This window comes from Euprymna scolopes, chromosome 7 (assembly GCF_053919585.1).
Source record: "Euprymna scolopes isolate OS-2025 chromosome 7, ASM5391958v1, whole genome shotgun sequence".
Lineage (NCBI taxonomy): Eukaryota > Metazoa > Mollusca > Cephalopoda > Sepiida > Sepiolidae > Euprymna > Euprymna scolopes.
In genome coordinates this window covers 171211063-171224853 of record NC_136488.1, presented here as the reverse complement: position 1 = coordinate 171224853, position 13791 = coordinate 171211063, and the positions used below count along the sequence as shown (strand labels likewise).

At 29.6% G+C, this 13791-nt stretch overlaps 1 protein-coding gene across 2 annotated transcripts in view; it reads left to right on the top strand.

Annotated features, from left to right (window-relative positions):
• Positions 1–13791, top strand: part of LOC145280147 (NADH dehydrogenase [ubiquinone] flavoprotein 1, mitochondrial-like) — a 55721-nt gene that overhangs the window by 22866 nt on the left and 19064 nt on the right. For both annotated transcript variants that reach the window (XR_013868557.1, XM_080131917.1), the window contains exons 5-7: positions 1682–1815; positions 8967–9031; positions 12798–12902. Coding sequence is in view for 1 of the 2 variants with exons in the window: in XM_080131917.1 (XP_079988043.1) it covers positions 1682–1815; positions 8967–9031; positions 12798–12902 (304 nt within the window). In the remaining variant the exon portion in view is untranslated. The remainder of the gene's footprint in view (positions 1–1681; positions 1816–8966; positions 9032–12797; positions 12903–13791) is intronic.

Sequence of the window (13791 nt, the reverse complement as noted above, 5' to 3'; positions counted from 1 at the left end):
TAGGATATTACTCATGATTAACTTGTAACATAGTGTCTGGTGGTCTTCGATCCCCATTGTCAAAAACCAGTCAGGGTTGTATTGTGGACACAAAGCAGTCGTTAACATGTAATCTAACTACTATATATTGGGTACAATATAATAATAGAGAATCTGCTCAATAATATTAAATATGAAATCTGTATGCATTAAAATATCGTATTAAAGCATATCTGGCGGCTTTCTATTTTTTTTTTATGAGAATATTTCTTTTTGCCTGATACATAATTTTGAATTCAATTATGAAAAACTTTTTATTTTGAATTCAATTATCAAAAACTTATTTTAAATTAAATTATCAAAATGTTTTTATTTTGAATTCATTTATCAAAAGTTTTATTTTGAATTCAATTATCAAAAAGTTTTTATTTTGAATTCAATTATCAAAAAGTTTTTATTTTGAATTCAATTATCAAAAAGTTTTTACTTTGAACTCAATTATCAAAAAGTTTTTACTTTGAACTCAATTATCAAAAAGTTTTTATTTTGAATTATTTAGAGGTGAATTGTTGTAATTCATTCACATATATTAGATCAGTGCAAAAATTTCATCTTAAAAATCTTTAATCACCAACGGCCTTTGCTTTTGATAATTTGATTCCATCAACTTATTTTCATGTGAAATATGAATCTAACCCCTCTTCAATGTTAACCTAAGGTTATCTAAACAGTTTTAATCCATGAAATAAGTGATAATCCCATGGATCTAGGTCAGGAAGTTAAGAAGAGGCTAGATTTCTAAACCAAATTTTCCTTAGAGATTACTGGTCAGTAGTAGTTTTGAAATGGTTTTAATCCAAAGGAAGCTAGGTTAGGAGAATATACAGGATAAGGCAGGATTCCGAACCAAATTCTAGATATTAGTAGTTTGGTCAGAGTTTTTGTCAATTTTAAAATTTCATTTTAAAAATCTTTAATCATAATAACTACCTTTGCTCTCTATAACTTGATTCCATCAACAAACTTCTTTTGATATGAAATATGAATCTAACTCCTCTTCACTCTCCTATCATGATATTAATCTCATCTAAATGGTTTTACAATCCTCAAAATAAGTGATGATCCAAGGGAGCTAGGTCAGGACAATATGCAGGATCTTTGCTCACTAGTGCTGTGTGAGGATAAGCATTATCATGATGGAAGATGGCTCCATTTCTATTGACTAAAAAATGTTGTCTTCACGTCAATATGAGTGAAAGTATTGAATAAAAATATAAATGATGCTTTCATAATTTGAAAGAAAAAAAAATATAAATTAATCATGGTTGAATGTTTAAAGTAATAAAACTATGTATGAATAAAATTACAATCATTTAAAATGACCCTTCTACAATCGGGCAAATTTTTTTTCACCGACATGATACGTAGCTGTAAGTAAATAAAAAAAAAAAAAAAAAAAATTCCAGAAGCAAATAATTTTTTTTTTTGATTCTGTCCATTCTTACAACTACTAAAATAAAATAAAAAAAACTAAAAAGCATAAATATCCACAACTTTTCATATCTCGACAGAATAGAACTTCAGACAGAACGACATGTTTTCTTACTGTCTCTATATATTACACAAAAAAAAATCTTAGAAATGGTTGAAAATTTTTTAATTTGCTTTTTTTTTTTTTAATTTTGTTTTTTTTTTATTTTAGGCCAAAATATTTAGTAGTGAATGCAGATGAAGGAGAACCCGGTACCTGCAAAGACAGAGAAATTATGAGATGTGACCCTCATAAGTTGGTCGAAGGATGCCTTATTGGTGGTCGAGCCATGGGAGCCAGAGCAGGTATATCTCTTTGTATGACATTCGCTTATATTGGACAAGATGTACCAAACCAGTGTTACCAGGGTCTTTTCTATATTCAATTATATTGGTCGAGTATGGAATCTACTCTGACAAACTTGTAGCACTGATACCCCTCCCCTTGACGTAAATACCTCCCGACTACCCCACCAATCAGCAAAATCCAAAATCCAACGTTTTTACTGTAGAAGGTCCCCCATTGCTGGAGAGCTGTTTTCTCTGTTTATTTCCTTGGACTGCTAGACTTGGAATTCCTTTCCTGTTTCCTGCTTCCCCAACTGTACTAACATGCAGAAATTGTGAACAGATATCTTGCTGCTCAACTCCCTACTTAGAGTGGCCTTGTAGGCATGGTTTCTAATTCACAGTAACTCTTTACATCTCGCCGATAATGTACATTGTTTGAGGTAAAAATGAGTTAAAAGAAAACAGTGTATCACGTTGCTTTTAACTCTACCCTCCCTCCTCCTACTACATTCCTTCTCCTCAGTCAAGAAAGATTTCTCCAATAAAAGAACAGAAACTACATTTTCATTTTACTTCAAACATCAAGAAAATGTATTTTAGTTTCAGACCAAAGTTCAGTGAGAAAAAAATGGTCTTAAATGTTGACAATTTTTGTTACCAGTAAACGCCCTCGCCCTCCCCCTCCCCCCCGAAAAAAAATGAAGAATACAAAAATTTTTTTCTCTTAAAGAAAAAAAAGTTTTAGTGAAACAAACGTCAATTCATATTTAGTTTTATATAAGCAAAAAATTTATTTGATGCGTCTTAATCCAAGTTTTTCTTTTTAAATGGATAGCTTACGCAATATACGGCACAATCACGTTGACACAGCTGTTCTCACCAGATCACCAAAGTTAAGCAACAATGAGCCTGGTCAGTACCAGATGGGTGACCATTTGGGAAGGTTAGGTACTGTATGTACCATGCAGAGTCGTAGAAATTTCCAGGTTGGTATCTGGAGCGCATTTAACTCACGGTGGGAGATACACTCCTAAATCAAGATGGAAACCAACGGGAAACTACTGTCTTTAATTGTTTTCCCGAGATACCATGGCTCTACAATTTGGAGAACCGTGGTCACCGATGCTTTTAAAACAATAAGGCGGCTGCATGCATGCAACTTACATTATGTGTCTTTAATAAAAAATTAATTGTAATTTAAAAAAACTAATAGTTTTCATTTAAATTAGTGATTCTTTTAAAATATGTTTTGGTAATTTGTCTTGTTTTATTAGGTCAGTTTAATTACTGTTAATGTTGATAAAATTCATCATGATATTCATCTTGGGTCGGTTGGACTGGCTCTTTCCAACAAGTTTAGTACATCCTGAACACTGGCTGGACTGGCTTGGTGATTCAAGGCTGCTTGATAAAATTATTACATATATATATAGGAAAACATCTATATATCTATAAAAGTGAAAGTGTCTGTCTGTGTACATTTCCCTACACAATAACTCTGTCAATTTTCAGTCTACAGACTTGAAATTTGATATACAGGGTATGGAGATTTGGGAAAATCTTTGTAATCCGTTTTCGGCCAGAAATTTGGCTGTTAAGGGGTCAAAGTTCAACAGTTTGATCTTTGAGAACTCTACCAAACTCCTCCGCTAATTTTGGGTATAAACACTTGAAATTTTAGATATAGGTTTCTTGGACATGGATCTAACTTAACTTAATTTGAGCCCAAAACAATAAATGTTAAGGGGTCATAATAGGGGTCAAAGTTTTTAAAAAAAATTACTCAGACAATTTTTTTTTTTTTTTTACAAGGAAGTCGCCACTTATCAAGGCCAGGAAGCCATTCAGGGATAAGGGTTATTGCATGTACAGTAATCAATGGGATAGTATCGTAGTAATCGTTAGTATTGGAGATTTGATAAAGTGTCTTACTTAAGGGGGCGGTTCATCAGGAATTTGTTTATGTTGGACTTGAAGACATCCAAGTTGTAGTCAGGTGGGACACATTTCTGGTCTAAACATTTGAAATTTTACATAAAGAGTATTCAGAGATAAGGCAAGCTTTTTAATCGGTTTGGGTCGAAAATTTGTGCTACAAATAAATCTATATGTATGTTTGCATGTCTGCCTAAAACTTTCAACAGAGGCGACGGATTTTCACAAGATCAATATCGTTTTGAAGCTCGACCCTTCAGACGACAAATACCGAAAAATTGGCTAAAAACATTTTCTTCACCCTCAACTGGACACTTTTCTACAGGGAGGGGGTCGCTTTTTTCGCCGATATTTTCGAAAGTCATCCCTTCTTTTCGATTGTCTAGCCTTAATTAAAACCTATGTCACTTCCGGTTTGGTGGTGGTCGTAACAGCAAAGATGTCACGTTTTTTTCCCCCATTCTTTTTGTCTTTCGCGGTACGGGTTTAAGCCTGCCTTCCTACTACCACTTTTTTTTTTTTTTTTTTGCTCAACACACACCTCCAAACACCCGGGCAACACCGGGCACCCATGCTAGTAAGACAATAAAATTATAAATAAATAACAGCAAGCATTAAGCAAAATTTAATAGAACAATATACTTTTTTTTTTACGACTGTTTAAAAACATCTGAAGAAATTTGAATGTTTATACCTTCAAGCCTCAACTTAAATTTCAGTGCATATTTAGAATCTTACTTATTATTTTAAAAAAAATGCAGAAAAACATTATGATGTATGTACTCGTCATGGAATGAAGATGTCATATTCCAAAAATCATGTAAATTTTATAATATAGTGACTTTATATTTGGCTATTGAACGAAAATATTTAATTGTCAAAGATAAAGTTGTCTGTAGAGCCCTGGTAGTTATGCAAATTAGGCATACAAAAGATTTGAGCCTTTGCTCTCTACTATATCTACGGTATTTGAAAAGAATATCTTTACGTGGGTACTTGTACAGTTTAATGAAGACATTAAAAAATGAAAATATTGAAAAAAGATTATAGTGTACATGGAATTGTTATGGAATAAAGTTTTCGTACAAAAAAAATCACTTCATTCGATCAAGTATATATTTTTTCTTTTTTTACAGAGGAAGATCAAACTTTAATGAGATCGATTGTGTTGCGGCCATCTTGTTTATTTCGCAGATGAGGAGGGGAGGGAAGGCTTTAACCAAAAAAGAAATCAACAAAAGGACAAAATGAAAAGCGGATTAAAAAAGGACCGAGAAACTTAAATTATTTATCTAGATATTTTTTCTGCCCATATTTTAAAATAATCTCATCAAATTTTGACAAACTTTAAGTGGTTCTTGGAGTTATTTCCCTTGGCAACCCCCCTCCTCATCCGAAAAATTGAAAAATAAACAAGATGGTCGTGACACGATCAATCTCATTAAAGTTTGATTTTCCTCTGTAAAAAAAAAACTACTTTGTCAAATTAAGTGATTTTCTTTTGTATGTAAACTTAATTTCATAACGAGTACATACAATATAATTTTTTCTTCAATATTTTTATTTCTTAATGTTTTTTTTGTTTTTGTTTTTTTTACATAGCCATCACCACTTATCAAGGCCAAGAGGCCACTCAAGGATAAGGGTTAAAGAGTGTACAGTAGACATTGGACAATATAGTAATCATTAGTAATGAAAATTTGGTAAATTTGATAACTTATATAGAACGGCTCATCAAGAACTTATTTACATTAGACTTGAACACAACCATATTGTAGTCAGCCGGAAAGCAGGAAAACGGAAGACAATTCCACAGGCGTGCAGTTCTAAGAAAGAAGCTTTGTTCATGGAATCTACGTTTAGGTTTAGGCACAGATAAAGAGTGGGGGAATTATTGATAGTGTTTACAGCTAGACGAGTGTTTCTTGTGAAAGTTTGGCGAGGGGGGACCATTGATTGAAGCTCAGTTGAACACCTTCCATGAAAATAACGATACATCAGAGACAAACTCGCAACATCTCTTCTGTGAGATAGAGGTTGCAAGGAAGAGAAAAGGACATCCCCTACGAGGCTACGAAGTCTATTTTGAACTCTATCAAGGCATGACAAGTCCTTTCTAGCAGCTCCTGCCCAGATGTGGCAACAATATTCCATCCTTGGACGTACCTGGCTCTTATATAGATAGAGAATAGCATCAGCAGTGAGATATTTACTGGATCGATAGAAAGATCCCACCATTTTTCCAGCGGCCTTGGCAACAGATTTGATGTACATGTTCCATTTAAGATCAGGAGTAAAGGTCAAGCCCAGAAGCTTGTCAAAACTTGAGGCCTCCTGAAGACGAGAGCCATTCATTTCAATTGATGCCAGATGTGGATCAGAATGTTGATGATGTAAAGAGAGAAGCTTGGTTTTAGATGCATTAAAAGTAACCAGCCACTCCTTTCCCCATTGTACTACGTGCTCAAGATCAGAGGAGAGAGAATTGGAGAGAACTTGGTCGTTTACTGTCTTAGTGTGCTACCATAAATGGTAGTGTCGTCAGCATAAATGTCTACAAATGATGTAAGGATGTGATTTGGAAGATCATTAATGTAGATCAGGAAAAGAGTTGGGCCCAGGATGGACCTCTGAGAGACACCAGCATTAATACTGTGAGCTTCTTATTTTTGCCCCTCAACTACTACTCTTAAGAACCTATCAGAAAGAAATGATTTAATAATTGAGAAGACATTTCCAGCTATACCATAGCTAGAGATCTTATGAAGTAAACCTTTATGCCATACCCTATCAAAGGCCTTAGATATGTCAAGAGCAATTGCCCTAGAAAGGTGGCCTCCGTCGAGAGATTTGCTAATCCTATGAGATATAACTATAAGCACATCTGCTGTAGAACTAGCAGAACGGAAATGTCTTGATTAAAGTAAACAAGTCCGGGTTTAAATTAATGTTCGCACAATAAATCAGGGATGAGGAAAATTAAAACTTTTTTGGAGTATCAGAATTTGAGCCTAATTTTCATTCCAAAAAGAAAAGATTCTTTTAATTCTTTGTTTTAATTTAATTTTCCATTACTAATTACTATTAATGATAAATTTTTTTTTTTTTAACTAAAATCTATATATATATATTTTTTTACTTGCATAAAAAAGAAAATAATGAAACTATGTATAAATTTGCAACCTAATACTAACAATAAACATTTGTTAATTTGATGCAAGTCCATAACTCCCACAAAAAACAAAAAATATTTTTAAAAATTTATGATGTACATACCCATGACGGGGGGGAAAAAATGTCATACTCCAAAAACCATGTAACTTGATCAAGTAGATTTATTTTAAAAAATGGAAATTAAATGTTATAGGTAAATGATGATCGACAATCTCTCCACTAGGTATGTCAGAAACTGACCTTACGAATGCGTGAAAAAATATTGAATAATTCGACCCCCTGTCTTTCGAAGCTTATAACTACTCGAAAAATGTAATTCCAACCCTAATTTTTTTTTTTTTCAATTAAAGGAGCAAAGACCAAATTTTAAAAAAAATAACAGGTTTAATAGCAAATTATGCAATATTTGTTTTTGTTTTAAATCGGTTTCCTTTAAAAGATTTGAAGAAAATAAACGAAATTTAACTTAGGTCGATTATTAAAAAATCGATATAAATACCAAAAAATCACTTACCTATAAAAATTACTAATCAATGTGCAGTTGCATTCTTCATTGTTAAGAATTTATCCATATTTATATTTTAAAATCCATTTATTTTTTTAAATAAAAGATTTTTTTAAACGCCTATTTGAAAAACTTACCATGATGCAAATATTTTACGTTTTTATTTAAAACCGGAAGTAGTTTTTTTTATTGTTTTGAATTACGGGTGGACAGAAAGAAGTAAAAACCACACGTTTGCATTAGCCGTCTACCTTGCGTGTAAAGAAATTTGTGCCTCCATACCTGAAAACTAGTCACATTTTATTTGTAATTTTTTGCCTTAAAAAAACAACAGTTCGAGAAATATTTTTTTTTTTTCTTTTTTCAAAAAATACACAAGTTTTTGATTTAATATATTTAATTTCCACTTTATGGAGTGATTTTTTTTTTTTAATACCTAAAAAAAACAAAAAAACCATTGAATGAAATAGAAATAATTTTCGTAATAAAACGAAACTTTCGGTACAATATAAGAAGATTATAAAATTTCATTTAAAAAAAAAAAAGATTTTAAACTTTGGACTTTACAGGTAAATTTCTAAAAAAAACATTTCTTTTTTTTTGTTTTAAATTAGAATATATTATTTATTTATCTTTTATCTTCAATTTGTGATATATAAAACTTTGGTACATGAATTAATTATTAAAGTTTTAATAGACATTTCAAAACTGGGTGGGCGGGAATTTAAAAAAAAACGTTTGTCTAAAATATTATATTCGGTTTATTGGAAAGAGCATAAAATTTCACATTGAACCTGAAAATATAAAAATTTAACCAATAGAAAAATTTTTATAGATTTTTAAAGTTTAAAAATTGAAAAAAACAATTAACTCGTAAAATTCAATTGATTTTATTACGTAAAAAAATGGCTGCATGAAGGCACGCCAGCACTTTGTAAACACTGTTTTTTAAAAAATAAAAAATATTTCTATCATTTTTTAAAAAACTTTAATAGTTTATTTTGGAAGTATAACCCATAAAGAAAATAAACAACCCACTTTTAAAAGAGAAATTACGAGTTTTTTATATTTTATTCGCAGTTTTGTGTTAAGGGTGTCAAAAATTTCCCCAAAATTCTAATACACCTACCTCCCCACGCCATTTTTGCAGGATAACGGAGATAATTTTAAGTAATTCAAACGTTTGCAAGAATTTCAAAAGCCATTCTTAACATGGGCATGGAGGAGGCATAAAAAAATCTAAATTCACTTAAAAATTTTCTTTATAAAAATAAAACTACTTGATCAATTCACATGATTTTTGGAATACGATATTTTCTTTTGTCACAGGTATGTACCTCATACAGACTTTTTGTTTTTTCATGGGGCGTTAAACTAGCACCATTAATTTTTATTAGATACTAAAGGTCGTGACCTGGTGTCGGACCTTTTTAATCACCTGAAAAGGGCAAAAATGTTTTCTGATGAAAATTTGCTTCTTAAACGTCTTCGACTTTTCAACAGATTTCATCTTTATTAATTGCATCTTCATCTTTTGCATCTTCTATTTCAGCCTATATTTACATCCGCGGAGAATTCTACAATGAGGCATCGTCCTTGCAAATTGCAATTAATGAAGTAAGTTGTTTATTGTTTACTAGCAGGCTGCCCAGCGTTGCCCGGTCGTAAATTTTTTTTTTTTTTTTTTTACATGGGTGTCACCACTTATCAAGGCCCAGAGGCCACTCGAGGATAAGGGTTAATAGGTATACATTAGTCATTGTGATTTTAGCATAGTAAACAGTGGAAATTTTGTAACTTGGATTACTTAGGGGATGATTCAATTAGAATTTGTTCACATTGGACTTTTTTTTTTTTTTTTCATAGGTATCAACACATTATCAAGGCCAAGAGGCCACTCAAGGATAAGGATTAAAGAGTGCACAGTAGAAATTGGACAATATAATAATCATTCGTAATGAAAATTTGTTAAATTTGATAACTTATATAGAACGGCTCATCAAGAACTTATTTACGTTAGACTTGAAAACAACCATATTGTAGTCAGCCGGAAAGCAGGAAAACGGAAGACAATTCCACAGGCGTGCAGTTCTAATAAAAAAGCTCCGTTCATGGAATCCACGTCTAGGTTTAGGCACAGATAAAGAGTGGGGGGAATTATTGATAGTGTGTACAGCTAGACGAGTGTTTCTTGTGAAAGTTTTGCGAGGGGGAACCATAGATTGAATGCGTACATATTATATTTTAATTCATACAAAAACTGAGACGTGCATGCGATTATTATGTATTTTTCTAAAATGTTCACTTTTGTAAGTAAAAAAAAAAAAAAAAAAATACTCAAGCTGAGATTGAAACCTAAAAACAGTGAGTCAAGTACAATAACCATTAGACTAGCATGACATTTAAAATGTGTTATAAAACTACTTATTCTTAACATAAGTAATTTGAACGATTCACACATGCGCATTACGAAACAGTAAGCAGATGATCCCCCGTGTAGCAATTTTTCAATTTTTATCCCTTAGAAGCCCTTTTTTCCAGATGAAAACAAATTGTTTTCCACATGTCTGAATATCCTATATACCAAATTTCAAGTCCGTAGATCAAAAATTTGTTGAGTTTGTAGGTTGAGAAGTGTCCTCACACACACATTTTTATATATGTACTAGCAGATGTACCTGGCGTTGCCCAGTATTAAACGTAATGTTATATTCCTTAAAAAAAATAAAACAAGTAAAAAAAAAAAGCGGAAAAAACTGCATGCGAGTATTGTTTTTGTTTAAACAGTTCACTTCTTGTAAGTAAAATAAAAAAAATACCTGAGCTGAAATCAAAACCAAAACCTAAAGACAGTGAGTCAAGAACAATAACAATTTGGCCAGTTTTACACAATCTCTAAAAACTGTTACCAAATCACATGAAACAGTTGACAAACAGATAAAAATCCGATGACCCCCACACGTACCACTTTTTCAATTTTAACCCCTTAGAGGCCCCTTTTTCTGGATGAAAATGGATCAAAAAGTTTTCCACATATCTGAATCCTCATTATACCAAAGTTCAAGTCTGTAAATCAAAAATTTGTTGAGTATATAGGTTGAGAAGTGTCTTCACACACACACACACATTCTCACTTTTATAGATTTAAAGATTATTTCTAATTATTTGAAAATGAGATTTGTAATCATCTTTCTTCTAAAATATAAAGTTATCTTGCCAGATTGTTTAAAGTCACACCTAAATAGCAATCTGTCTGACATATTGATATGTCTGACATATTGATTCAAGCTAGCCTATTTTTTTAGTTTTTTTTTTTTTTCTTACACGATGGCATGAAATTCTGGAAATAATCATTCTGGCTAAGAAAACTCGTTATAATTGGATTTTTTTTCAAAAAATACATCTAAAAAAATGCATAAAAAAAACTCTTATGAGCTGACATGTCATATCAAAATTAGTAAAAATTACGAAAAATGATTGTTTTTATTATCATATATTCTCAATCTGCCATTTTATTACTTGAAATCGAGGAAGTTAACTCGGAACAAGGGAGATAAGTCAGTTTGTTATACTGTATTGGCCGCAATAGACGAAAACAAACTCATTTTTTCTATTCGATCATTTCACAAAATTTTTGGAATTTTTACTAATTTCTACATGACACATAATTATATGTTTTTACTTAAAATACTTTTTTTATATCCGGTTATAATACACAAGCACCGCAAACTTTTACATTTTTTTTTATATTAAATATTTAACATAATTTTTATTTTATTTTTTAAAAAAAATCAAATATGTTTTAGATTTTTTACATGAAATAGAAGTTTTCACTTTAATTACACATTTTTTTCGTTATATTTTTTATTTTATTTTTATTAGTTTATTATTATTTTAATTTTATTATTAATAATAAATTAAAAATTTATTTTATTATTAATAATAAATTAAAAATTTATTTTATTTATTGATAATAAATAAAAAATTTATTTTATTTATTGATAATAAATTAAAAATTTATTTTATTAATAATAAAATAAATTAAAAATTTATTTTATTATTAATAATAAATTAAAAATTTATTTTATTTATTATGTTCTTTACTAATAATAGATTAGTGGCAAGTATTAAAATGACCTTTCAAAATTTTCAGTTTCATAAAATAATTTGATTACAAAATTAATTTCTGTTTCTTTGTAGAAACATCTATTATTTTTTTATTTTTTTTATTTTTTATTTTTTTTTTTTTACACTCTGGCAACACTGAAGAGTTTCAACGAATTCTCTATTAAAACTTCTTTATATGATGTATTAATTTTGTGGAAGAAAAACCAGATTTAATATTCAAATGTAAATTGAAGTCTTGCACTTTCTCTGTCCACCATACTTCAGCTAAACCAGACTTGTGGTGTTTGCAAGACACAACCTGGGTAGATAGGGTGGTTGGGTATAATTGGAAACTAATGGCGGCAGCGTAATTTAGAAAATAGAAAAAAGTCACCCCCTTGTAATGTTTTATATAACATAAAAGTACATAACAAAAAGAGTAAAAAACAAAAGTCTCTTGGGTTTTTGTCTGAGAAGTGGTTCAGACATATTTTCAGGCGTCTCTATTTTTGTAGAGGAGATTAGTACTATTTAATAAAACGACGTTAAAAATGATTAAAATCAAAAACCAATAATGGGTGTTGTTTTCTATATTACATTTATTACTACTATGCGAAAAGGGAGATAACTCTTGTCATTTCTAAATTAAAAATTTATTTTATCAATAATAATTAAAAATTTATTTTATTTATTGATAATAAATTAAAAATTTATTTTATTATTGATAATAAATTAAAAATTTATTTTATTATTGATAATAAATTAAAAATTTATTTTATTATTGATAATAAATTAAAAATTTATTTTATTATTGATAATAAATTAAAAATTTATTTTATTATTGATAATAAATTAAAAATTTATTTTATTATTGATAATAAATTAAAAATTTATTTTATTTATTGATAATAAATTAAAAATTTATTTTATTATTGATAATAAATTAAAAATTTATTTTATTATTGATAATAAATTAAAAATTTATTTTATTATTGATAATAAATTAAAAATTTATTTTATTATTGATAATAAATTAAAAATTTATTTTATTATTGATTATAAATTAAAAATTTATTTTATTATTGATAATAAATTAAAAATTTATTTTATTTATTGATAATAAATTAAAAATTTATTTTATTATTGATAATAAATTAAAAATTTATTTTATTATTGATAATAAATTAAAGTTGAATTTACAATTGTATACGTTTTGAATATTTTATATATTTTTTTAATCCAATTTTCTGTCTTTTTTAACTCATTTCCGTTCTAGGCTTATGAAGCTGGCTTCATTGGCAAAAATGCTTGCGGGTCTGGCTATGATTTTGACGTCTTCATCCATAGGGGTGCCGGTGCATATATTTGTGGAGAAGAAACGGTAAATAAGAACGGCTTTCTTTTCTCTTCCTGAAAAAAAAAAATCCAAAATTTTACTCTGTAATTGTCAAACTTTTATTTACTAAAAAGTGTTTTTGGTAATAAAATAGAATTCTTTTCAAAATCATAAATGTTTAAGTGGCACTATTTAAAAGTGAACGTATAATTCTTTTCAAAATTATAAACATCAAATTTGCATGGTTTAAAGGTGGACATATAATTTTTAGAATCTCATAATCTCAAAATTCAAAACAAGGCAATTTTATCAAAAAAAAATTTTTTAAAACAAGTTTTTTGACAAAAATATTATAAAACTAGAAAAATTAAAGAAACTTTAAATCGAGAAAAATCTGATCGTATAAGAAAATAAAACAACTGTTAAAATTTTTTTATTGGTATAGCTTTTAAATCTGACCGACTAGGTTTAGGTTGTTGATTTATATTGTTAGGATGTTCTGCAATTTTAATAATTTCTTTCGGAGACTGAAGCGTCTGTGCTAAATCTATAAAATTCACAATCGCTTTCATCAATTTCTCTTGCGGAGTTGTTTTTATATTCAATTTACAATTGACAGTTGTTGTCTGCTGTAATCTGATTGGCTAAGTGTTTCGGCATCTTCTGCCCGTTTGCATACATTGTCGGAAGATGCAATGAAATGTTGGTTTCAGCACAGGTCATAAACTGCACTAGTATCCAATTTTTCACATAAAATTAAATAGTTGAATTTTCTATGGAAAGTCGAATATTGTGGTCTAGCAGTTACGTCACGGACAGGACGTCACTAGTATGATGTGGTGAATAAGCAAATCAGGTTTTTGTTTTTTCACTGAATCAGCAGAGAGAGAGAAGTCTGGCTTTTTTGATAGCTGCTGTCTCCACCTATGGGGGA